This window comes from Saccopteryx bilineata, chromosome 12 (genome assembly GCF_036850765.1).
Source record: "Saccopteryx bilineata isolate mSacBil1 chromosome 12, mSacBil1_pri_phased_curated, whole genome shotgun sequence".
NCBI classification, from domain to species: Eukaryota; Metazoa; Chordata; class Mammalia; order Chiroptera; family Emballonuridae; genus Saccopteryx; species Saccopteryx bilineata.
This window is the reverse complement of record NC_089501.1, coordinates 15743176-15767878: the sequence shown is the minus strand read 5'-3', so window position 1 is coordinate 15767878 and position 24703 is coordinate 15743176. Positions and strand designations below refer to the sequence as shown.

General features: G+C 38.3%; 1 protein-coding gene across 2 annotated transcripts in view; it reads left to right on the top strand.

Annotated features, from left to right (window-relative positions):
- The window catches only part of MAN1A1 (mannosidase alpha class 1A member 1), a 163622-nt gene that overhangs the window by 28096 nt on the left and 110823 nt on the right, over window positions 1-24703 (top strand). For both annotated transcript variants that reach the window (XM_066248528.1, XM_066248527.1), the window contains exons 3-4: window positions 18623-18719; window positions 21185-21300. In XM_066248528.1, the coding sequence (XP_066104625.1) occupies window positions 18623-18719; window positions 21185-21300 (213 nt within the window). The remainder of the gene's footprint in view (window positions 1-18622; window positions 18720-21184; window positions 21301-24703) is intronic.

The following is a 24703-nucleotide window of genomic DNA, read 5'->3' as shown; positions in this document are numbered from 1 at the left end:
TATGCTTAACCTCTAGAATATGCAGTTACCGTAGGTGTTAGAAACACTCTGTTCCTGTGAAAAATTGAATGGCGTTTCTAACTTTCTTAATCCAATGAGCTTTCTTCTGAAGATCACAGGGAAGAAATTACTTGAATTTGGGAATCTGCTGTTACTATATATGTTGAAACACTGTAATAGTCAAGGCAACTACCCCTGACAACGACCTATTTAGAATTTACCTACATTGTAGTGTATGACTTGGAAAAGCCTGAGAAGTTCTGCCAGTGTCATTGTTACTGCTGACTGTTGTCTCAGGCTGTATGATTGCGGTCTCCACTCCTCCCCTCCCATTCTTAGACATGCCTAATGCTTTGCAGTATTCTTCAACTACTTCCTCTCTAGCACTCACCCGTCACCTCCACCTCAAGTCTAGCTATTTGAATTGCCTATCTCACTCTCCAAGGCTCTTTTTATCCATTCTCAGTTTTTAGTGTTTGTGCCACTGATGGTGTGGTAAGTTACCCATCAACACCTGCATTACCACTGGGCACGGCGGCTGCCTAGACTGGCATCCTGGGGGGAAAAGAATTGGGCACATTCCCATGCCTCCCACTCTCATCTGCCTGGAGAAACTGTGACCACAGGACACAATCACAACAACTACAATTGTGAACGGTTATGGATTAAGGGAACACTGACACACAGGGTACCAGTTAGGTGCTTAAAAATACTTAATAATTGATCATATGGTACAATTACTAACTTGCTAAAATATATGATTGTGATCAAATCATAATGGAAATAATTTTTCTTACTGTATTTAACAAATTCATGGCTTATATAAAGGAAGGTTTTAATTGGAGTGGGGATGACATCCACTGTACTCTTTTTAAGTTGTTATGTTACAACTTTGACTCTTCTGGTACAAAGAGAAACACTGAGGCACTTCATTTAAAAGGAACAAACAAAACATTTTCAATACAAACCCTATCTGCCATGCTTTGTCATTAAGGCTAGAAACTGCAAAAAGCAGTTTACAATAGAATTACATTTTTCATGGAAAGCTTCACAAGTTTGTTTTTGTGACACTCTCTAGAAGTGGTGGAGCAGTGATAACTGCTTCTTTACAGACTTCATAATGAAGAGGGATTAGCTTTAAGTGTGATTGGTATCTCTCCAGGGTTTGGACGGAGTCCAGCTTTTCTCCTGCGATCTTGGGCTGTTTGAATGAAGAACCTTGTCTGTCCATAGCCACCAAAGGGTCAAGCTACGTAGCAGTTGAAAACTGGTTAAGGCCTTTTTTTCAAATTTGTAATGACTGTTACCCCAATCTTATTTTGCTACTTCATAATTTAGAGCCTTGTGCTGAAGACATTTTGGAAAAACACTTAACAGCTATGCCAGTGAAATATGGGGAAACGCTTGAGTTTCTCTATCAGTTTGATGGAGGGGGGACCTTGAATTACAGTGAACCAGCATTTATGTGTGTTGTGATATAGAAAGATATTGTGTTAACAAGATTATCTCAGAAACAAACATCACAGGACCATGCTCATGGAAGTTTATACACTTCTAAGTGAGTATAACGGCATTTTATTGTGATGGCCTTGTCCATGGCTGCAGGAGCCTAAAGGCTAGATAGAGTTCATTCAAGAAGGCAGTTCTTTTATAAGAGATGGTGACTAGTAGTTCTGAAAATAGTGTTGAGGTGTGAGTTTGGTTTTCAAAGAATAAGGACATTCTATAGGGCTTCAAAGGATGGCGTATCATGGTAGTCATGGGTGTAAGGTGAGTAAAGGCCAGTACCCAGAGGTCCAAGTGGGTTAAGGAGAAAAAAGACAAGTGGAACCAGATTGCACCTTAGTAACATTGATAGGACTTACCACATAGACATATAGCCGTGCACAGGTCAGCCCCTGTGGACAGGAATTGAATGTGGTATTGGCTATGGAGCAATAGGTGTACAGATGTTTGTGAAAGGGATGAACAGTTCAGCCTGGCAGATAGGAACAGGTGGGAATGGAGTTGGGAATTGGAGTCCAGAGATTTCAGCAGGACGGACAGCTGAGCAGTTGCACCCCACTGCCCAACTGGATGTGTTCTAGCATTTACTCCCTACCTGACTGACAAAAGTTTGGTCTCCTTCCTTCAGTGACATCATGTCAGTAACCAGCCAGTGTGATGGAAGACTAAGGCCACTGCAGATCTCCACCATTGTCCAGGGTGAACATTTACAGGCCATGTATTTGATCTTTTAGATTCAGGACCTCGAATCTTTGCCAGTAGAGTTCAGAGGTCAAGCTGGTTGCGGGGAGAGTATCCTGCTAATATGGGGCAAAGAAAGCAGGAAGAATTAACAGATCTCTCATAAATCCTGATGGAGTAGGAAAAGGTGAAATATTCTTCTGGCTCTGAGAAGCATTTTAAACAAGGATATTTTAAATCAAGTTAGTGAGTCTAAGCCAAGGACAGTATTTTATATTCAGTACTAGGAAGGTATTTTCTGTCAATGGTAGAAGGTCACATTTCTCTATTTGGAACAACAGTCTTGTTTCCAAAAAGGAAAGATATGGAATTCTAATATTGTTCAAATGGTGAGAAGAAAATATACAATATAAGAGAGTCAGTTTATATGGAAATTAATAGTTGAAGATCACAAGTATACTGACCAATTTTAAACAAGATTTGGTGTAGTTGCAATAAAACAATGATAAAAAATGTATTTTTTCAAATATAAGTATATATATATTTGATAGAGAGAATTTTTAAATTTAAGAAAAAGAAATTGTAACTCAGCTATGATGCTCTATAAAAGTACAAAATCAAACTTTTTAAAAAGATTAAATTAATTTTTAGACATATAGGAGAGAGAGAGAAGGAGGGAGGAGCAGGAAGCATCAACTCCCATATGTGCCTTGACCAGGCAGTCCAGGGTTTTGAACCAGCAACCTCAGCATTCCAGGTTGACGCTTTATCCACTGTGCCACCATAGGTCAAGCCAAAATCAAACATTTCAACTAGTGTTAATTTTACTAAGCAAAAGACCAGTATTTAGTAAAAACAGTAATTATAATTTTTTAAGTTAGGATTTTTTTTTTACATTTACTATTATTTTGTATTAGTTTCAGGTGTACAGCTTGGTGGTTAGATAATTATATATATATATAATTTTTTAAAAGTGAGAGTAGGGGGCATACAGAAACAGACTCCCACATGTGCCCTGACCAGGATTCACCTGGCAACCCCCATCTGGGACTGATGCTCTGCCCTTCTGGAGCCACTGGCAACTGAGCTATTTTTAGCACCTGAGGCTGAGGCTCCACAGAGCCATCCTCAGCATCCAGGGCCAGTGCTCTCCAATCAGTCAAGCCATACCTGTAGGAAAAGAAGAGAGAGAGAGAGAGAAAGTGGTGATAGGAAAGCAAATGGTTGCCTCTCCTCTGTGCCCTGACTGAATTGAACCTAGGACTTTCACATACTAGGTCAGTGCTCTACCACTGAGTCAACCAGCCAGGACTGACAATCATATATTTTACAAAGTATTCTCCCTGATATTTCCAGTCCCAGCCGACACCATACATCATTATTACAGTATTATTGACTATATTTTCTATGCTGTACTTCACATCCAATGACTATTTTGTAACTACCAATCTGTGCTTCTCAATTACTTCACCTTTTCTCCCAGGCCCCCAAACCTACCCTCTTCTGACAGCTGTCAATCTGTTCTTTGTATCTATAAGTCTGTTTCTGTTTTGTTTCTTTGTATTGTTTTTTATATTCCACATATAAGTTAATCACATGATATTTGTCTTTCTCTGACTGACTTATTTCACTTAACATAGTAACTTCTAACTCCATCCCTGCTATCACAGATTGTAAAATTTCATTCTTTTTACAGCTGAGTAATATTTCATTGTATATATGTACTACAGCTTTTTTATCCACTTGCCTGTTGATGGGCGCTTGAGTTGCTTTATAGTTTGTAAATAATACTGCAGTGAACATAGGGGTTCATATATTAACCAGAACCTTTTCTAGATATCTTAGGATAATTTTATAGTTAACAAGAATTGAGATGAAAGTATTAGGATATCAGTTTTTAACAGCATGGTGATAAATTATACCACAGAAAATGCCTTAATTAATGTGAGATTTAATATTAATTTAAATATAGAATAGTCTTCTTTGATAATATTTACTTGAATAATTTATCCCATTTTGAAAAAATATCCTACTTTTTTCAAGCTAAGTAGAGGAACACAACATCTTCTTTTTCTAGCTTTTTAACCTTCCCCCAAGCCCTGCAATATATCAGACATTTAGACCTTGAACAGAGGACTTTACCCTAAATTCATTGATAAGTCATACAATTTATCATTATATAACTGTTCTGATCAAACCTTTATAGTACCAAACAATACTGTGGAAAGAAATAATATGGAGAAAAACTTGCTATTTCTCCAAATTTTAAGTATGGTGTAAGTACAATTTTGATCTGACCACTCATTTAAAAACTCAACCAAAGGATAGGTACTCAAATGTTTAACGCTTTAGTGGTGACAGTCAATGAGTTAAGTAACATGGTAGCCTTAGTTTGAACTTAAGGCATAACTGGGAACAGGCTGTCACTGTCTCCTCCATCGTGGCAATGCCTCTAAAGTTCTCCTGGGTTTACACTCATGTGGCAGCAGAACAGCCGCTGTGACAGCACGTCAGCCAGCATCACACCTTCATTCAAGGCAGAAAGGAGAGGGGAAATGGGGCTGCTGGCTGGCCTTGCACATGTTTCATTGGCCGAAACTTTGTCACATCACCAACTCTCACTAGAGAAAGGCTTGAGAAGCACACATTTGGCTTTTACAGCTTCTGTTCAAGGGGCAAGCAAGGAAGAAGGAGATTTTAGTGTGGGATGAATTAGTCGATAGTATCTGCTTCAAGTAGACGATATATTCATTTTCCCTCATTTTTATTATTGTTTTGCAGTTTTGTGTAGTCTTTTGAATAGAAGAATTTGACCTCTGTTAATAATCTTGGCATCTTTTTAAAATTCTTAAGTGTATGAAAGTCTGCCTGCTTTTTAAACTGTAAAATAGCTGAACAAAATTGGAACTCATTGTACCCAAAGCTAATACTACTAAGTAATGCAGTCTACTTTAACAGATCACTGAATTTTGCATATATTTAATGCTGGGCACTTGCCATCCAGCAACAGTAGGATGAATGATGATTATCTTTTTCTACTATTTGAAAAATAATTCAGGCTTTATCATATTTTATAGCTCTAACAGAATGGTTAGAGTAATGCATTTTCAGACCAAGGAAATATTTGCCATCACTTACAGAACATCTCAAATGATCTTCTATCATAGGAAAGTGTTTGTTTATAGAGAGGTAGTGATACAAGTATATTAGATGTTAATGCCTGCCTTAAAAATGATACCATATATAATACAAGATAAATTGTTTTTTACCTTAAGTAATAACCTTAGTAACATAGTAGAAGTCTATATGAAACTATAGTAGAAAGAGCGTTGAAAAATAGTCTGTCTATACTTTATTTTTGCAAGTGTTTAGTAAGAAATCTGATGTTGCTAATTTAGGGGCAATTTATACTGTTACTGACATGTAAAGTCATATTGAGCAATGTGTGTTTTTTCAATAGCCATAAAACAAAATTATGACTATGTAATGTGTTCTGTTAGTGATAATATATTATTTATAAAACCAACAATAAAGGTTGTGAGATAACTCTATAATGATGCCCAAATAAAGATGAACAGATATCTTTCAAAAGAAGGAAATGGTAGATGTTAAACTTTATGTAAAGCAAAATATTTTTTCAACATATACAAAATATCTTTATCCTAAGGGCACTAGAAGCAAGAGATATTCTTATTTTCATTTTTGTCTCTTAATCTACCAATACATTTAATGTTTCTCCTCAGTATCAGTGAGGTTTGCAAAAAAACATAATAATTAGAAAGTAGTTTGCATATCTTGTTTCCCAAATTCTCATTATTAAAAGTTAATTTTTCCCCAAATAATTAAGTAGGTAATAGGAAACATTCAAAGATATATATCAATAACACAGGGGCTAACAGTTTATTTCAAAGCTTATTTGGAACTTGAGTTCCCCAGATTACATGGGTCACATGCTTAGATCAGGACAGTGTATAAGAAAGACATGTATATCATAGGCTTCAAAGTCAGCCTGAATTCAGAGCCAGCCTCCACCCATATGCTAAAGATCTGACCATAGGAAAATTGTATAACCTTTTGATTTCCTCATCTGTGCAAGGGAATGTCAGTAGGGAAACTACCTTCCTTGTAGGGTTGTTGAGAGTCTGAAAGAATATGCAGCTGCTTTGCATATTTCCTGACACATGTTAGATACAAGCTGGCTCCTTCAGTTTTTAAAAATGATGATTACGTACCCTTCGGAGACACACCAAATATGGAGTTTAAGTCTTCCAGAATCACTAATTATTACTCTAAGATTATAATCAGGATCCAGCATTTTTGGTATTCAGTACAAATACTACATTTTATGAGTAATTTTAGAAGTACCACCTTTTTATACAATATTTAAATTATTCCTGTACCTGAATAATATTATCTAAAACTGTTATCTGCAGTGTACAAAAGGGTTTCTTTCAGAAAATCATGCAGTCTAGAATGACAGTGGGTGTCCCAATTATTTATTAATAATGGACAGTTTTAAGAGCAGTTATTTCAGAAGTTTAAAAAACATTTACCTATTCAACATTTTATAACCAGTATTTTTTATGAATTCTACCTTCACATAGTAATAGCTTGTAAAATTATGATTCATAACCTTTTAGTTAATAATTTCTGGTTTTAATTTGTAGAGGAAACACTTGTGCCCTGCAACTCTCTGTTTGACAAGAGCTTTATTCATAATTGACAAAACTTGGAAGCCACCAAGATATCTTTTAGAAGGTGAATGAATAAATCAACCGTGATTGATCCAGACAATAGAATATTAGTCTAAAAAAAAAAGAATTATCAAGCTATGAAATTTTAGACATAGAGGAACCTTAAATTTATATTTACTAAGTGAAAGAAGCCAATTGGAAAGGGCTACATACTATGTAATTTTAACTATATGACATTCTGGACAAGGCAAAACTCTGGAGACAGGCAAAAGATCAGTGGTTGTCAGCAGAGGGTGGGGATGAACAGGCAAGCCCAGATTTAGGGGGGTGAAATTACTCTGTATAATGGTGGACACAGTCATTATACATTTATCAAAGTCCATAGTACATGAAACAACAAGAGTGAATATAAACTGTGGACTTCAGGTGATAATGATATGTCAGTAGAGGTCACTGACGTACCCAAGTGCCACCCAGGTACATGATGTTGATAATGGAGAGGTTGTGTTGTGTCCCAGCCGTGCACATATGAGGAATCATTATATTTTTCACATATGAGGAATCATTATATTTTGTGCTCAATTTTGCTTTGAATCTAAAACTGCTCTAAAAATTAAGTCTACTTAAAGAACATACACACAAAAGAAAAAAGAGAGAAGAAACACTTGTGTCCTGCAACATCCTTAATAACTGAAGCAGAACAGGACTTGACTCTCTAGGGCTAGTGGATTGCTGAGAGGGAGAGAGAGAGAGAGAGAGAGAGGAAAAAGACTAATGTAAAAAGGGAGATCTGCTAGCTCTTGCTCATTTTTATAAAATTCAATCTAATTATCTTTCACGTATCATTAGTTACACTGTAACTTCATAATATTTGTAAAGTTTAAATAGAGAATATTAAAGAAAAAATAAAAAGTTATTAGTCTTTATGAACTTGATATGTTCATAAACTAATTCCTTAAGGAGAACACATTTCAGTTCTAAAAATATCATTGTGTCACTACTGCAAAAAGGTAAATGTAGTGAAAATTTTAAGCTGTAGAACAACATGCCCGGGGGAAAAGAATGTTTGGACTTGCCTTTTAATTATAGATATTAAACCTACAAAAGGGGCTCTTTTAAGAAATGGAGTAGAAAGAATTAGCAAGGAAGAGTTCACAGCCTTGCTGTTCCTCTGAGCCATGCTGGGCCTCAGCTTGCTAATCTGTAAAATGGGGTCATGATACCCCAGAGAGCTGATGCAAAGATGAAGAGTGTGATGAGTTGTTTCAAGTTCCCCACACAGTTTCTCATGATAGGCATTTGACAAAGTTAAGTCACTTCCTTTTTTTCAGCTTCTCTGGTTGCATTTGGAGAACAGAGTATTTAGAATTCTAAATGCTTTCTAAAATGTGAAACTACCACTCATCTAGAAAAAAGAGAATTACTGAGAAGTGTATGCATAATGCTTTCTATATCTCAAGTCTCCAGGACCTCACTCATTTTTGGCAGAGAGATAGCGTGACAGTGCGACTGGGGCAGTCCCTTTGGGCACTGAGGGCAGCCTGCGCCAGGAGCAGGCGGGCGCTGCTGGCTGAGCGGTGGGAGCAGGCATGAGGGAGCGCCGTGCCCACAGGCTAAGGTAGTGCAGTCAGGTCTCAACAGGTGCAAACCAGGTTTACAGTGCAGACTGTTGGTCTGTGGGCTGTCTATGGCTCACAGACATATTTTTTACCCTTAGCTAACATACTATTTTTTTTTTCTAGACCCATGGAAAACATTTTCCATAGTATTGTTTAATGGCTTTAAGTGAGGGCCTTTACTTTTGCTTTGCCAAATCTCCATCATTTTCAGTTGCCCTAGACCTGGTCATTCTGTTGCTGTTTGGTCCCTGAGTTTTATGACCCCTCTTTCCAGCCCAAGTCAGAGCAGGGCCCAAGCCAGGGAGCAGGCCGTGGCTGCAGAGCCAGGATTTGAGTGTGTTCTCTCTGTCCTCGGGTTGCCAGATGAAATGCAGGGCTCTCTGTGAAACACGCATAGCAAACAGCAATACTTTTTTTAGTATAAGTATGTCCCATGCAATCTATTTATTTCTTAAAGCTGGCACCTTTCTCTGTCCTCATTTATAATTTATGCCCTGCCAACATTAGGAACTCGGTAAGTAGTAATTGTCATTGCAACATTGAGAAAAAGAATCTTGGAAATAGAACACCTTAGCCGCCTTGGGGAAAGGGAGAGAAAAATTGATCAAGGCGTGTGAATGAGTGTCTTAATTTGATATGGGTAAAGTTGGAAACTCACGGCTGAGGGTGTTTTTCACTGTGCTGGTTGATGACAGATAAGAAGGTGACTGGACTGAGGCCCTTGATCAGTGAAAAACTGTGTCAAGAGCAGATCATTCCTAGGGCTATCTCAGGTCGCATCTTGATGTTAAAATGGGAGGGTATTAAATGCTGGAATTCTGATAGATTCCTGGCCAGTGAATGCAGAGTCATACCAAGCTCTGTGTCTGTCACCTCTAGGTGACATTGGCCTCTTTCCTGTTTTGTTCATTAACTTCTCCCGAATTGCCCTGCCCACTTCAGTGTAGTTACGTGTCCTCTTGCCTTCTGGCTGTTCTCTCTTATCTTGTTTAACTCCTGTGACCTAGAAGGACGGTGAGGAGGTGGGATGGATGAAGGCCAGGGGCACTCACTGGATATCTTCCACCGGCCAGGAGTATTATCAGATGTGATCTCCAGACCATATTGTGAGGAAGATAATGTTATTCTTTTCTTTATATAGACTTTATTTTTGAGACCAGTTTTAATATCATAGCAAAATTGAGTGGGAATTGTAGAGTTTGCATATATCCCCGGCCAAAAACATCCCCTCTGTTTGTTAGCATCAATTATTGTTTTGTTTTTAATTTACAAATTAAATTTAATGGGCTGACATTGATCAATAGTATTACATCAGTTTCAGGTAGACATTTCTATAGCATTTGAACTGTTGATTATGTTCTCTGCCCATCATGCTATGTCAAATCATTTCCATCACCTATATTTGTCCTTCTTTACTCCTCTCCCCCTGGTAACCACTTCATTTTTATCTATGTCCATGGGTCTCCGTTTTATATACCACCTATATGTGAAATCATACAGTTCTTAGCTTTTTCTGATTTACTTATTTCACTCAGTATAATATTCTCAAGGCCCATCCATGTTGTTGTAAATGGTAATATGTCATCATTTCTTATGGCTGAGTAGTATATAATAAAACTAACAAAGCTCAGCAATAAACAAGGAAACCATCCCATTAAAAAATGGGAAGAGGACCTGGTCAGACACTTCTCCCAGAAGACATACAGATGGCCCAACAGATATATGAAAAGGTGCTCATCTTCGCTAGGTATTAGAGAAACACAAATCAAAACTACATTAAGATACTAACTCACACCTGTTAGATTGACTGTTATCAACAAGACAAGTAATAACAAGTATTAGAAAGGCTGTGGAGAAAAAGGAACCCTCATTCACTGCTGGTGGGAATGTAAACTTGTACAGCCATTGTGAAAGAAAGTAGGTGGTTCCTTAAAAAATTAAGAATAGAACTACCATATGACCCAGCAATCCCTATACTGGGTATCTGTAGTACTCCAGCCCGCTGGGAACTACCAGTGTCACATGGAAGAAACCTACTCAAGACACAAACTTATGGCAAGAGGAAGAGGGGGAGGCCTACCAAGGAAGGCAAGGAAGACCTGCATTTTCTTCTCCCTTAGCTTTTATTGATCAGAAGCAGAGCAGAGGTAACAGGATTACAAGGAAGGGAGGTCAGGTGATAAGGGGAAAGAATGACTAATGGCCATTTTGCTGACATGGAGAAAGGGCTAATTTGATCAGTACATTCTTTTTCTTTTGCTAATTAACAAGTACAAAGGAAGGGCAATCTAGAACCTCTAGGCTAATTTTCTGAAGCCTGTTCACATGCATTCCTTTCTGTCTGCACAAAGGTCACTCACACAGCTTCTTAGTGTTTGCATCCAAGAGACATTCACTCAGGAGTTTTAACTAAAATTCCCCAATTCAATTCATAGAGGGTTCAAGGTTAGATGGGTGATTCCCTATAGGTATCTACCCCCAAAACTCAAAAACATTGGTACGTAAAGACACATGCACCCCATGTTCACCACAGCATTATTAATGGTGGCCAAGACATGTAAATACCCAGTGTCCCTCGGTAGAGGATTGGATAAAGAAGGTGTGGTACATATACACAATTGATTATTGTTTGTTAAAGATCAGAAAACTAAGAGTTTGAGAGGTCAGACCTGTGGCAGCCATCCTCAGCAGCAGGACCATCCCTGGCCGTGTTCCTGCTGGTCCTCTTGGGCTCCGTCCCCTTGGGAAATGTAGGCAGAGGGCTGGCATCAGATGAGAAGTGGTGGCTAGATTGTTGTCTGATAGTCACATATCTAGAAATTCTTTTCCAACAAACAAGAGAGGGTTTGAGTAAACTGAAACTTGATTCCCCCTCAAGTTACATTTTATCTTCTTCTTTTCTTTATTTGCCAGTTCTAACACAGAGTAAAATAAAAAGTTGATAGATACAATGATTCTAAAAGTGTGCTGTGTTGAGCTTTTATCTCAAAGTTGTAGAAGTTAGTTTCATGTTGACAATCAAGTGATTTTCAGGCAAAGTTTTGTGAACAATACCCACCGGCTTTTAAAATTATTATTTTTTCCCAAAAAAACCTTAACTGTGAGTATAATTTTAAGAGGGAAGGCCATGAATTTCTGCTTTAACAATCAGTGAGGTAGATTGACCTGCCACCAAGAGCTCCCTGAACCAGAAACAGCCCTTCATTGCCTTTAGAACAGTGGAAATGTGTCACTGGTCTGCATGCAAGCCTTCTCTTTCCTGTCAAATGACAAGTAGTTGTGTAAATGAGCCAACCATGGACTTTGGGTCCCCAGGTTGCTTATTACTTCACTGCAAACTGCAACTTGTTAGCACCAATCTAGCTGGCACCAAATTCAAATTTTTGCGCATCCAATTGTTTTTAATACAAGCAGACTTTTAGCCATTTAGAGCCTGCCTGCTTTATATACCCAGCAAAACCTTACTTGGCATCTGTTGGCCTTTGATAAGATAAAGCCTTGTGGTTATAAAACTCCAAGCTGCTGCTGCCTTTTGGAGTCCTTTGACCCAGAGATTCTCCACCATCCTCTGAGTGACAGCACTTACACATGCAAGCCCCTGTCTGGGAATTTTCCTGCCTTTCCCCTTCTGGATGCTGACTCCCCTTAACCCCCTGGGCAGTGTCATGCTTGAGAGGCTGTTCCTCTCATGCAGCCCTGTCCAAGCACCACCCCATAAAGCTTGTTGAGTATTGCTTACCATCAGGGTATATCCTTTTTTTTTTCTAGATCAGCCCTAAAATTCCTCAGGCAAACTAGGCACAACCAAGATTTCAAAAAAGCCAGTATATGAACCTTCAGAACCAAAGCTGACTCATACTGCCTTAAAACTGGAGAAGACTCTGTAGAAATGATCTCTATTCTTTCTTCCTTCGTCTTTGGATACCAAATAGTTGTATATATTTATAGAGAGTTTTTGTGTACTATATAGGTTTGCCTGGTTTTGTGTAGATCGGGCCATCCTGTTTATTATAGCATAAGTTACTAGAAAAAAGTATGAAGCTCTTTCACATTGCAAAGACCAGAGACATGCTTGAATTTTTAATAAAAATAATTTATTATATTATTTTTATTAAATGCCTGTAAGTTATCAAGCATTTACTATGTGTCAAGTGACATAGTAAGCTCTTTACATGCATTATTTTATTTAATCATTTAGTAACCAGTGAGACTGGTATTTTTTTTTTATTTGCATTTATGGGTGCAAGAAGTGAGCTCACAGTGACTAATTGTCTCATTAAGAGTCAGTGATGGCTGAGCTCAGATAGAAACCCAGTTTGTCAGCTGCTCCTGCCTGGGACCTGCTCTTATTCATTCCTCCTCAGTGAGTGAGAGGTCTTCAATAAGGACACATGGAGACTAAAGTAAAAGTCTCAGTAGTCAAAGAGCAGTTCCATGGAGTTTAGCTCATTCATCAACATTCAGAATTTAATAACGTGGCTTATAGTTCCCTAGCAGATCTGCAGTTCTGACATCACTCCCCTGCCCACCGCCTAGCCACCTCTGACGTTTCTCTCCTTGCCATTTGTCTCCTGCTTTCTCCTCATGGTCTCAATTGCCTCATGGCTCCTTTTTATGGTTTTTCCCCTTTGTGTATTTGTATTTCTCTGCTCCTGCATTTCCTGTGAATATCTCCCAGTTATACTGTTATACTCCCATTGGTAGGGTAGATGGCAGGTTGGCCCATTCACTGGAGAGTGCTTCACACCTGAGTGCCTAACCTGCAGCACTCACGGCCAGCTCTCAGTTGTCCACCCTCAGGTCAGGCACAGGCCCTGAATCGGTCGGCACGGGCTGGGGACCCAGATCACACTGTATAAACTATAGAAATTTTGTATAAGACCCACCAGGAAGGGGTTATAAATAGGACTTGAACTTGTAGCCTCTTTTAAGGGGGCAGTGAAAGCTGAAAGTTTCTCTTTAAGTTGAAATTTTATTTTTTTAACTTAGATTTTATATATATATATATATATATATATATATTTTTTTTTTTTTTTTTTTTTTTAATTAAGTGAGAAGATGAGAGGCAGGAAGATAGAGAGACAGACTCCTGCATGCTCCCTGAGTGAGATCTACCCAGCAAGCCCACTAGGGGACAATGCCCTACCTGTCTGGGGCCACTGCTCTGTTGCTTGACAACTGAGCTATTTTAGCACCTGAGGCGAGGCCATAGAGCCATGCTCAGCACCCAGAGCCAACTTGCTTGAACCATTTGAGCCATGGCTATGGGAGGGGAAGAGAGAGAGAGAGAGAGAAGGGGGAGTGGAGAAGCAGATAGTTGCTTCTCCTGTGTGCCCTGACTGGGAATCGAACCTGAGACTTCCACACACCAGGCCAATGTTCTACAGGTAAATCAACTGGCCAGGGCCAGATTTTTAAAATTTAAGTATAGTTGGTGTACAATATAATATCAGTTACCATAATATTAGTTTCAGATGTAAGATAAAGTGATTGGACATTTGTACATCTTATAATGTGATAACCCTACTTATTCTAGTAATCATCTGTCACCCTGCAGACTTATCCTAATATGAATACTATATTCCCCTTCACTTTTTTTCACTCACCCCCCATCCCTCTGGCAACTATCTCTTTGGACTCTGTTTCTATGTATCTGTTATTGTTTTGTTCTCTTTTTTTTTAATGTCTCTTAGATTCTACATGTAAGTGAAATGACACTGTATTTGTCTTTCTCTGTTGGACTTATTTTGCTTAGCATAATACCCTCTATGTTCATTCATGTTGTAGCAAATGGCAAGATTTTATTTTTATTGCAGTAATATTCCATTGTACATATATACTACATCTTTATCCATTCATGTATCAGTGGACTCTTAGATTGTTTCTATATCTTGGTTATTGTAAATAGTGCTGCAATGAACATAGGGGCAATTATGTCTTAGTGTTTTCATTTTCTTTGGATAAATACCCAGAAGTGGAATTTCTGGGTCATATGGTAACCTGGTTAGCAAAAGTGCAGAGATTTTCAAAAATGTTTTTAATGTATCTGTTGTGAATAACTTAAAATCATATGATTAAAACATCTGTTAATTGGCTCTGGCTGGTGGTTTAGTGGATAGAGTATCAGTCCAATGTACGGATGTCCCAGGTTTGATTCCCAGTCAGGGTACACAGGAGAAGTGACTATCTGCTTCTCCCTGCCTTGCTCTCCCATCTCTTCCTCTTCCCTTCCTGCAGCTATTGGCTCAGCTGGTTCAAGTGTGGCTCCTGCCACTGAGGATGGCTCCATTGGAGTGCATCAGCCTCAGGTGCTAAAAATAGCTTGGTACTCAAGCATTGGCCTATGATGGGGTTGTAGGGTGGATCCTGGTCAGGGCACATATAGGAGTCTGCCTCGCTATCTCCCCTTTTCTCACCTAAAATAAATAAATTAATTAATTAATTTTAAAAAATCCATAAGTAAAAATATTTTCTAAGTGTAGTTTCTGTCAAAAAACATGTAACTTCTGAAATCAACACATACCTAGAGAAATTTAAGCATGTATTTTTTTATTCATGGCTTTGCATGTCCTTGATTAGGTCAGGTCTTAAAATTAAAAATGAACTGTTAGGTACAACAGTTGACTGTGCACAACATTTAATTAGTTTTCTTCTTGTTCTCATATATATATATAAACATATACGAGTATGTAAGAAAAAGAATATTAAGCTTCCATACATTACCTATTTGATTATCAGCATGCTAAAATAATGTATACTTCCCTTCTAGTTTTTTAGCATCTTGTTATTTATAGTATAACTGACTCCTCAGTAAATGGCATTGCCTAATTACTCAGCCCTGGTACCAAATGAGAAGAAACTGCTAATAGAAGAATCTTCTGTAAACATAGAGTCAAGGGGAAGTCATGCTATTTTTTTGTATATTTTATGCCTTGATTCCAGCTTCTCTGGGTAAAATAATGGATTGCTATTATGAAATTATTTTATCATTTTTCTCTTATTTGTTACCATTCATATCATGCATTAACTGTACCTTTCACTAATGAAAATATAATTTTGGAGGAAAAAATAAAATTTTGGCTTGCTTTCAATTTATCTTTTTTCATGAGGGGTTCAATATTGCATTTGAAGCCCCAATCAACATCTAGTTTAGGCCTATTTTAATCCCGTACTTGGGATGCCTGGCTGTAGAACCCTAATTAAATTGACGAAAGACTACAAAATGAAATTAAGGAGCCTGTGCAGAGGGGGTTTAATCCTATCCATGAACTTTTAGGTTGGTAGTTGAATTTTTAAAAAGTGACCTTCTTGTCCTTTCAGCCCACAAGCTCACCAAGTCTGGAGAGATTAAATGCCTGTATCCCCATGGTCCCTCAGCTGGTCAGCGGCTTAATACTGTAAAATTAGAAGCTGGTGGCATTGTGATATTTTCAGATATTTGTATAAGTCATAAACCTGAGTTACAAAGTTGATTTTATATATGACTTGTAAATTCAATCTGTTCTTTTGCGTGCATGTGTGCATGCGTGCACACGCACAGGGTGTCGTGTGGGGCTCTAACACGGTGCACCATTTCCAGAGGCCATCAGTCTCTGCAATTAGATTCCTGGAGGAGCCACTCTTGATGCTCCACTAAGGGCATTTTGACCACCTTGTTTTCTTTTTATTTTCTCACTTTAACTCATAGAAATTCCGTGGAATGAAGAACCCGTTTTGAGAAACATGTCCCAGAAACCGGAAATGTAGGAAGCTAAGCAATCAATGTCAGATTTTTCCTTGGGGAAAAAAGATAAGAAAAGTTAATATACACAACAGAGATAACTCAAGCAAGTTCTGTAACTTGGTATAAATGATCATTTTTGACAGAGCAACTAACTGTCTGCGATAGGAGAGCTTCATTCTCTTTGGAGTCATTGATAGGGTGTGGCACTGGCTTCCATTCAGACTTGGAGCTGAAACCAACCATTTTTTTCCTGATCTTGGGTCCTATGTATTCCAGACACTTTTGAAATTATAAAGTACTTTTTTTTCTTTTGAAGTTTATATAAATGGAAAGTTTATCAAATGTAATACATTTAATAGGAAACCAAACCAATATCAGATGTAACCTCAAGGTGTTTTTATGACTTTTGTTTTTAGCAAGGATGACAGACATACAGACAAGGGAGAGAGATGAGAAGTATAACTTGAAGTTCCATCTCTTTAGTTGTTCTTTCCTCTCATAGTGCCTTGATGGGGGGAGGAGGCACTCAAGCCAAGCCAGTGACCCCTTGCTCAAGCCAGCAACCATAGGGTCGTGTCAATGATCCCATGCTCAAGCCAGTGACCTTGGAGTTTTGAACTTGGATCCTCAGCATCTCAGGTCAACACTCTGTCCACTATGCCACCACCAGTCAGGCTGTTTTTATGATTTTTTTATACTTAGTCTTTTCAGGGGCTCATTGGTTTCTATTTCTGTGATGTTCATTTAAATGGTTTCAGCATAGGTTTAAAGTTTAGTAAAGTGATTACCCACCATGTGCCAAGCCGTGTGCTGGGTGCAGTCATGTAGGCCATGTTCATGTAATCCTTACATGTGCACCCCACGACGAATTGTAATCCCATTTTTTCAAATAAAAACATTTTCACAAAAACTGACTTGTCCATGATTATGTAGTCTTACTGGGATTATAAATCAGGTTACTTTATCCTCAAATCTGTTATACTTTACAATAAAATTAATTTTCTTCTTATAAGGAGAAAATCTTAGAACACTACCCTATATGCATTTTATTGATTGTTGAAAGATCAACAGTCTGATTCATCAAAGGAAGGTTCTGGCGCTGACTCATGAAAGGAAGATGATGCTTTGTGTTGGGTAATGCCATGGGGTTTGGAGGCGGGTCACACTGGGATGGACCCTGGCTCCTCAGCTGTGGAGGATTGTCATGACTGAGTAAAGCTGTTTGGGTTTTAATTTCCACGCCTCAGTTTCTTCATCTACCAAACAATAGTAATACAATACATTTTATTGGGTTCTAATGAGAATTGGGTACAATATTTAATGTAGAGCATTTAGCAGAGTTTCCAGCAGATAGTACAGATTTAAAACATTTTTAAATTTATTTGAATAACATTGATAATAACATTATATAAGTGTCAGGTGTACAACATTACAATTCAGCATCTGCCTGCTCACTACCTGAAGTCTCATTTCCTTCAATTACTGTATATTAGACCCCCTCTACCCACTTGATCCTTTCCCATCTGCCTTCCCTTCTGGTAACCACCATCCTGTTGTCTGTATCTTTGAGTTTGTTCTTCTTTGTTTTGTTTGTTCTTCTTATTTTGTTTGTTCATTTGGTACTTTTAGTTTTATACCCCACATATGAGTGAAATAATATATTTTTGTCCTTTTCTGTATGACTTATTTCAGTTGGCCTAATACCCTCAAGATCTATTCATGTTGTTGCAAATGGCAGTATTCAGTCTTTTTAGGGCTGAGTAGTTTTCTATTGTATATATGTACTTTATCTTCTTCATTCAGTGGGCACTTACATTGTTTCCGTGTCTTAGCTATTGTATATAGTGCTGCAGTGAACAAAGGGAGTATAGATTCTGGTAGCCATTATTAATAGCAATCGAGAGAGGAAGATAACGTTCACATTGGTTAAACAAAGTGATAATCTTAGATATTTGTCTGGGATGTTTGTGATATACCATGAGGATAAACAGAAAACCTTGTATAAAAGTATGAATTTCAAATAGAGTCTTTGCAGATTTAATCTGTCATGAGAATGAAATAGATAAGTTTAGGAATGATTCATCCTTTTAGGGATAAGCTGAACTTCTTTTTTTGGAAACTGACTTTTGAAAATGATGTGTCTTAAATAGGATTAAATGGATTCAAAAAAGAAAATCTCCATTTATAAACATAAAGGGGTGATATGTATATGTATGTGTGTATGTATGTGTTCTAGCTTATTCCTTATTCATACTATTGTCACCATTTTAATTATCTTTTTAACTAAAACTGTGAGTTTTAATATTTTAACTTTTATGTCTTTATTGTATTGTATGATCTATTTTGTAGCAAATACATCTCAAATTAAATTATAATCCCATTTTTATTTTTTTTCTCAGATGATGAAACATGCTTGGAATAATTATAAACGTTATGCCTGGGGATTAAATGAACTGAAACCTGTATCAAAAGAGGGCCATTCCAGCAGTTTGTTTGGTGAGTAGAATATACATTGTGTTACTTGTCTCAACACAAGTGACGGTAACTTCTCTCTAACTGACTGAACTTGTGGGTGGTAGAGATGTTTGTGTGACCCCCCCAGACCGTGTTGCTAGGAAACTTGCACACCTGATGGAGTTATCTGCAAGGACTGTGCATAGTGTATCCTTCAGACAGAGCACTGACGCATGTCAGAACCACCCGCATGCTTTTGAAAATACTGATACCAGAGATTCTCATCTAAAGCATTTGGATACAGCCTCATGGTTTACTAGATCCCAGGATGATACCCAGCAGGGAAGCATTTGGTCAGCTGCATTAAGTGCTTTCTATCAGGTGAAAGCTGTGTCTTGATCAGTAATCTGGCCACGGCAGCCAGCCGTGACTGTCACTGTATCTCCCTGACCCTCTCCTTTGGCTCTAGGTTTCTCCTGTTTGTGCCGTGGAAGAGAAAGTGAGGGTGGATTAGATTATGATCTGAATTTCCATTTATACACTTGGGCAAGCTTTAATGTATTTGTTCCTCACAGCGTCTGTGATTGGTGCTGTGGGTATTAGTAGCATTCCCATTGTGGAGGCGAGGAAGCTAAGTAGCGGAAAGTTCAGATGGATTCCTTGGGTCACAAAGCTACCCAGTGTTCTTTCCCCTGCACTGGATAACCCTTTTAGCCCCAGTATTTTATCTGTAAGTAGCAGAATTAAGAGAATGGAGTCTTACTCTGACACTTCACCATAGAATAAATGTTACTTTCTATACTTTATTTTTTATAAAGATTTTATTTATTCATTATAGAGAGGGGGGGAGAGAGAGAGAGAGAGAGAAGGGGGGAGGAGCAGAAAGCATCAACTCCCATATGCGCCTTGACCAGGTAAGCCCAGGGTTTTGAACCGGTGACCTCAGCATTTCCAGGTTGACGCTTTATCCACTGCACCACCACAGGTCAGGCCACTTTCTATACTTTAACTGAAAGTATTAAATAATATCAAATCATATCACAAATGACAGCAATAGCTGACACTGTATACCAAGTGCCATTGATGCATCTCTCAGTTAACTTCATTATTATACACATTTTATAGATGAGAAAAATGAAGCTCAGAGAACAGCTTGCCCAGTATTAGCCACCTACTGACTGTCTGATTTGGGTCTTTACCCAGGTTGGCTAAGGGCAGACTGCTCCTAGTCACCACACCTTGCTTTTCCACTCATTTAGGACCTTCCATGTATTTGGCTCTACTGCCAGCAGTGGTGTTAATAAACACAATGCAAGTCTTTGCAGAGTTCATGGCATACTGCTGAAGACTTTTGTTGTAAATACTGATTGTCAAAGCATTAGGTGATTCAGCAGATATTCATGCGAAGTTCTGAGGAACCAATAGGATCTCAGGGAGAGAGAAGGATGCTCATTATAAGAACAGGTCGGGAGAGCTTGGAAGGGTAGAAGAAAGGCTGGTTGGTCTATCACGGTGACACGTTTTAGAGATGAAGAGAGCCTAAACCTGGAGTGGTGACAGTTAAAGTGATTTCAGATGTTTCTGAAGTAGTGTTTTGAGAACATGGTCACCATTTAATATGGGTGACGAGCCATAGGATTTGAGGAGAGAAACTCGGAAACTTCAGGCCGACTCAGAAGCCGTTATTTGTCATAGTTTACTGTAACTTTTTAAATGCCATTCCATTTTTGCTTTTATCTCTATCAAGTTCTCATACCATTATGAAATCAGTTATGTGTAAATTTTCCATAATCGAACAGATTATTTGGTTCTCTGTTATATTGATGGTTTTAAAATTTATTATTGAACATTAAAAACCTACTAAGTCTCTTACTATGGAGTGTGCAGATGAACAAAACATGACTTCTGTATTTTAAGGAAGTTTACAGACTAGAAGAGATGCGTATAAGTAATTGTTATAGAAGACAGAAAATACAAAAGCTATGTAAATCAAGGGAGTTGAGGAAATAAATCAGTCAGGAGTGATGAGGTGGTGGTGGGGAGGTTAGGATCAGTCAGGGTTTCAAAGAGGGACTCAAGTTCCACTGTAGAGGGATAGTTCTTAGAGCTAATACTAACGCTTTTAGAGCTAATTCAATTGAAACAGTTCTACACAGGTGCACCTTGATATAATGACATTAAAGTTAATAAGTGTGTTGTTACTGTTTCTTAGGTCTATGTTTTTCTTAGAGAATGCAATCACGAATGAAATTCCTGAGATTTATTTTCTACAACTCAGAAGAAACTTTAAAGATTAATTTATTCATCTATAGCCTGTGATAATTTTTAGATTGGCTTTGGTACAGTTTTAAAATTTTCCTTCACTCTAAGAATTTTAGACTGTGTTCAGTATTACTGTTTATTAATAAATTCAGTATCACCTTCTCCCTTTCCAAGGTATGGCCAATTTGCATGTATCTTATCTGTCAAAGTAATATACTGAATAAACATTTTTCTGGTATTTTCAGGTAATATCAAAGGAGCAACAATTGTAGATGCTCTGGATACACTTTTTATCATGGAAATGAAAGATGAATTTGAAGAGGCAAAATCATGGGTTGAAGAAAATCTAGATTTTAATGTGGTAAGTTAAACAGAAGTTGCAAGTTCGGTTCTTAAATTTCAGTTAATATGGATAAATTCTGTTGTTCGAGAGATCATTGTGTTGTACCCTAGCAGAAACAAAGTATGCAGCTTTTAAGTAGTATCATGCTGTTTTTAACATATCCTCCCTTACTACACAAGTACATGTCTTTGTTTTTTGGCAATTTAAAAGTAAGAAAAAAGAAATGAATATTTCATGAGGCCTACATGTACCAAATATTCTAACTCAAGTCCCACAAAAAGCCTGCGAGTCAGGTATTGTTTTCACACCTTTACAGATAGGAAATTGAGCCTCAGAGCTTGTAGCAGACCAAACAGCAGTTCCCAGTCTGAGCTTAGAGCTGGGAGTGGGACACAGCTGTGTGGCTCTAAGGCTCACACTTGTGCACTAAGCCAAGGTGCATTGTTAAGACTTTGTCAAATTAACATTTGTTAAGGGGAGCACAGGGTGCCAGATGGGGAGCTGAAGTTTAGGAAAAGACCACAAGAGAAATTGAAATAGAAACTGACTACTCACAGATCCTAAGTTAATAAGGCTTGTTCCTAGGGACCATGAAGGAAGGTCAAGGCATAATACAGACAGGCTGAAAGACAGGACCTGGTGCACATGCCTTTATTAGGGTGGGTAGAATGCTTTGGAGTTCCCAGGCTAAAGGCCAGATGGGTCAATTCAACCCCCCCAAAAAAAAGCGGAGTTTGATAAACCCAGTAGGGGTCTTTTCTAAGGGGTTCACCAGGGAGGCCCTGGAGGTGGGGAGTCTCATCACAAGGGCTGTCTAGGGAGTCATATCAGAAACTAACATTTGCTTGTAACTCCACTAACTCTATCTGGGGCATGCGCTGACTTGGGGGGCTAGTTTCAGTTTCCGGGGCCCACAGGCCACCTGGCCGCACAGAACAGGTGCGGAGGCAGTAATACCACGGAGAGCTTAGCTCAGCGCTCCACAGCTTCCCGCAGCAGCTGCTTCCATCTTCCCTCAGATGGGCTTCAAACTTGGTTGATTGTATACCCTCAAGTATAAAATTTGTCAGTATACATTTTAAATATTTTTAAATTTTTTGTACACGTGCTATTATTCTTAACGAATACCTCAAAACCCATTGTACACCAAGGAGAAAGTTCAGAAGGAAGGCGGGTGGCCACTTCTGATACTTCCTGACAACGCTGCTTTGGAAGGAGCAAGGGCTGCACAGGTGGAGCTCTGTGTTCAGTGCAAGTGTCTGGAGAGGTGCATAGATCTGGGCGGAAAAACTGAAGATATACTCCTGCAGGGTGGAGAGGGGCCGGTTTTAATTTAAAAATAATCCTAGGACACAGCTTCTAAAGCAGATCCTTCGTTATTCCTTACTCATTCATTCATTCATGTATCAATTATTTACTAAATATCTATTAAGTGTCAGGTACTTACTGTCCTGAACATACAGTGTAGGAGAAGTAGTCCAAGCACCCAGCTGTGGTTGCATTTCCTTCAAAAGGCAGAAAGGAAGGGGGAAACTAGACTTAGAGAGTACTGAGACGTACCAGGTGCTTTTTTTCATAGGCTGTCTCATTTAGTCTTCGTGATAACTATACAGGGAAATAATATTTTCCTATTTTTATAGATCAAGAGGTGCTTGTGTAGTCGGCCCAAAGTCAGGCAGTGAGAGCTGTGGTTTGAACAAGGTCTGCCTTGCTCAGTCTCTGTTTTTATTGGAGAGGAATTGCAGAGTTGAGAAATACCTAGGTGGACAGAATTTGAGTCCTCCAAGGTTAGGTGTGTAATCTTAGTATCACAGTGCTCACGAAGTGCATTGTTCCGTAGGTATTCACTATATATTAATTAATATATCTTGTCCTGCTTCCCGACAGACTCAGTGGAAGAGGAGCTGACGGTGCAAGGGTGGCTGCGTTGTCGCTTAGTTTTATACGGTGAAATGATCTGGAGTTTCAAGTGCAGTTGATCCACTTGTTTTTACCTAATCTACTTCCAGAATGGATTTTTGGTGGCTCCTGTTATAGGAAGATAATTAACATAAAGACAAATGGTCCAGAGTTTCGCATTTGGGCATTTCTAAATTCAGTACTGAACTTCCTGTTCTTTACTGTCACTTTAAAGATGTATTGATTACCTAGATCCTTAAATGAGAAATATTGAAAAGTCTCTTCAGTAATGAATTTTGTAGAGTATGTAGAAATTTTCTTCAGATAACAATTTCTTATATAAATGCTTCGTGAAAGCCAAAGCTGTATTAAAATTATCCTTAAAAAGCTTTGTTCCGCATTGAGTAAAGCGATGCCTCTGTATGAGAGGCCAGGTGTTGAGAATGACAGAGGAGAGGTGATTAGCTAGCGTGCTCCAGAAACTAACTAGCAACACACTGAGGTTGTGATCTTGGGCACATGCCTGGAGTGTATCTTTGATTGTAGTGAACACCGTATGTTTTAACAGTACTGGTAGCAAAAGTGAATTTATTGTTTAAAAATCCAGACTTCTCATATCTAGTCTGACTGCCACCATACTTTACAGGAGAATAAATTGTAAGGTTCCCTAGCTGAAGGATGTAAATTGACCTCAAGACTGCATTTTCTCAAATGCCTGAATAATTGGCTTAGGTCCAGAGCTCCAGGCGATAAAGTCTGAATGAAGTGAGTTTTGCCCAAATATTGCTCTTGTAAAGTTTACTGTCCTGTTGGGTGAAATTATTCACTATTTTCCATCTGAATGCTAATCAGTACTTGCCTAGAGTGATGATTTGGGTTTCGGCTTTAAGAGCAGTTTTTTCTTACAGATTGAACTGCTGTGTGGGGGCCCTTCTGACCTGTGTGGTAAAACTAACCTATTAACAGAGAAAAGATGATTATTTGCCCATCTTTGTAGTCCAGAGAACTTCCACTTTGTTCATCGAGTTACTTAAATATGAAACTAAAAGCTGCTATATGTTACACTAAGCTACACTCTTAATATTTCACTTTAATCTGTGAAAAGGAATTTTATACTTATTCTTCCCCTCAAAGTGTTTGTTAGTAAGACACATACTTTGAAGAACCATATATAGATAAAGACACATACTAAGCCTAACATAGACAAGGCATATGTGCAATTAATTACCTGTCTTTAATTAGTGGCTTTGAAGTCTCATTTTTATATCTCTGATGGTGTTTGAAATGGTTCAGTTCTCTACTGTGCAATAGTTCTTATCAGATGTCTATATAGAGGTCCTGATTCTCCAAAATGTTTATAGGAGGAAGAGAGAATACATGTCTAGTGAACCCATAGCTAGAGTAAGAATATAAAATCATCTTAACAGGCTTCAGTAGGCAGAGATGTGGAGGACTGTTCTCAGGTTTAAAAACAGAAAAACAAAAGTACAAATTGAGAGTGATACAATTTGAGGGTTTAGAT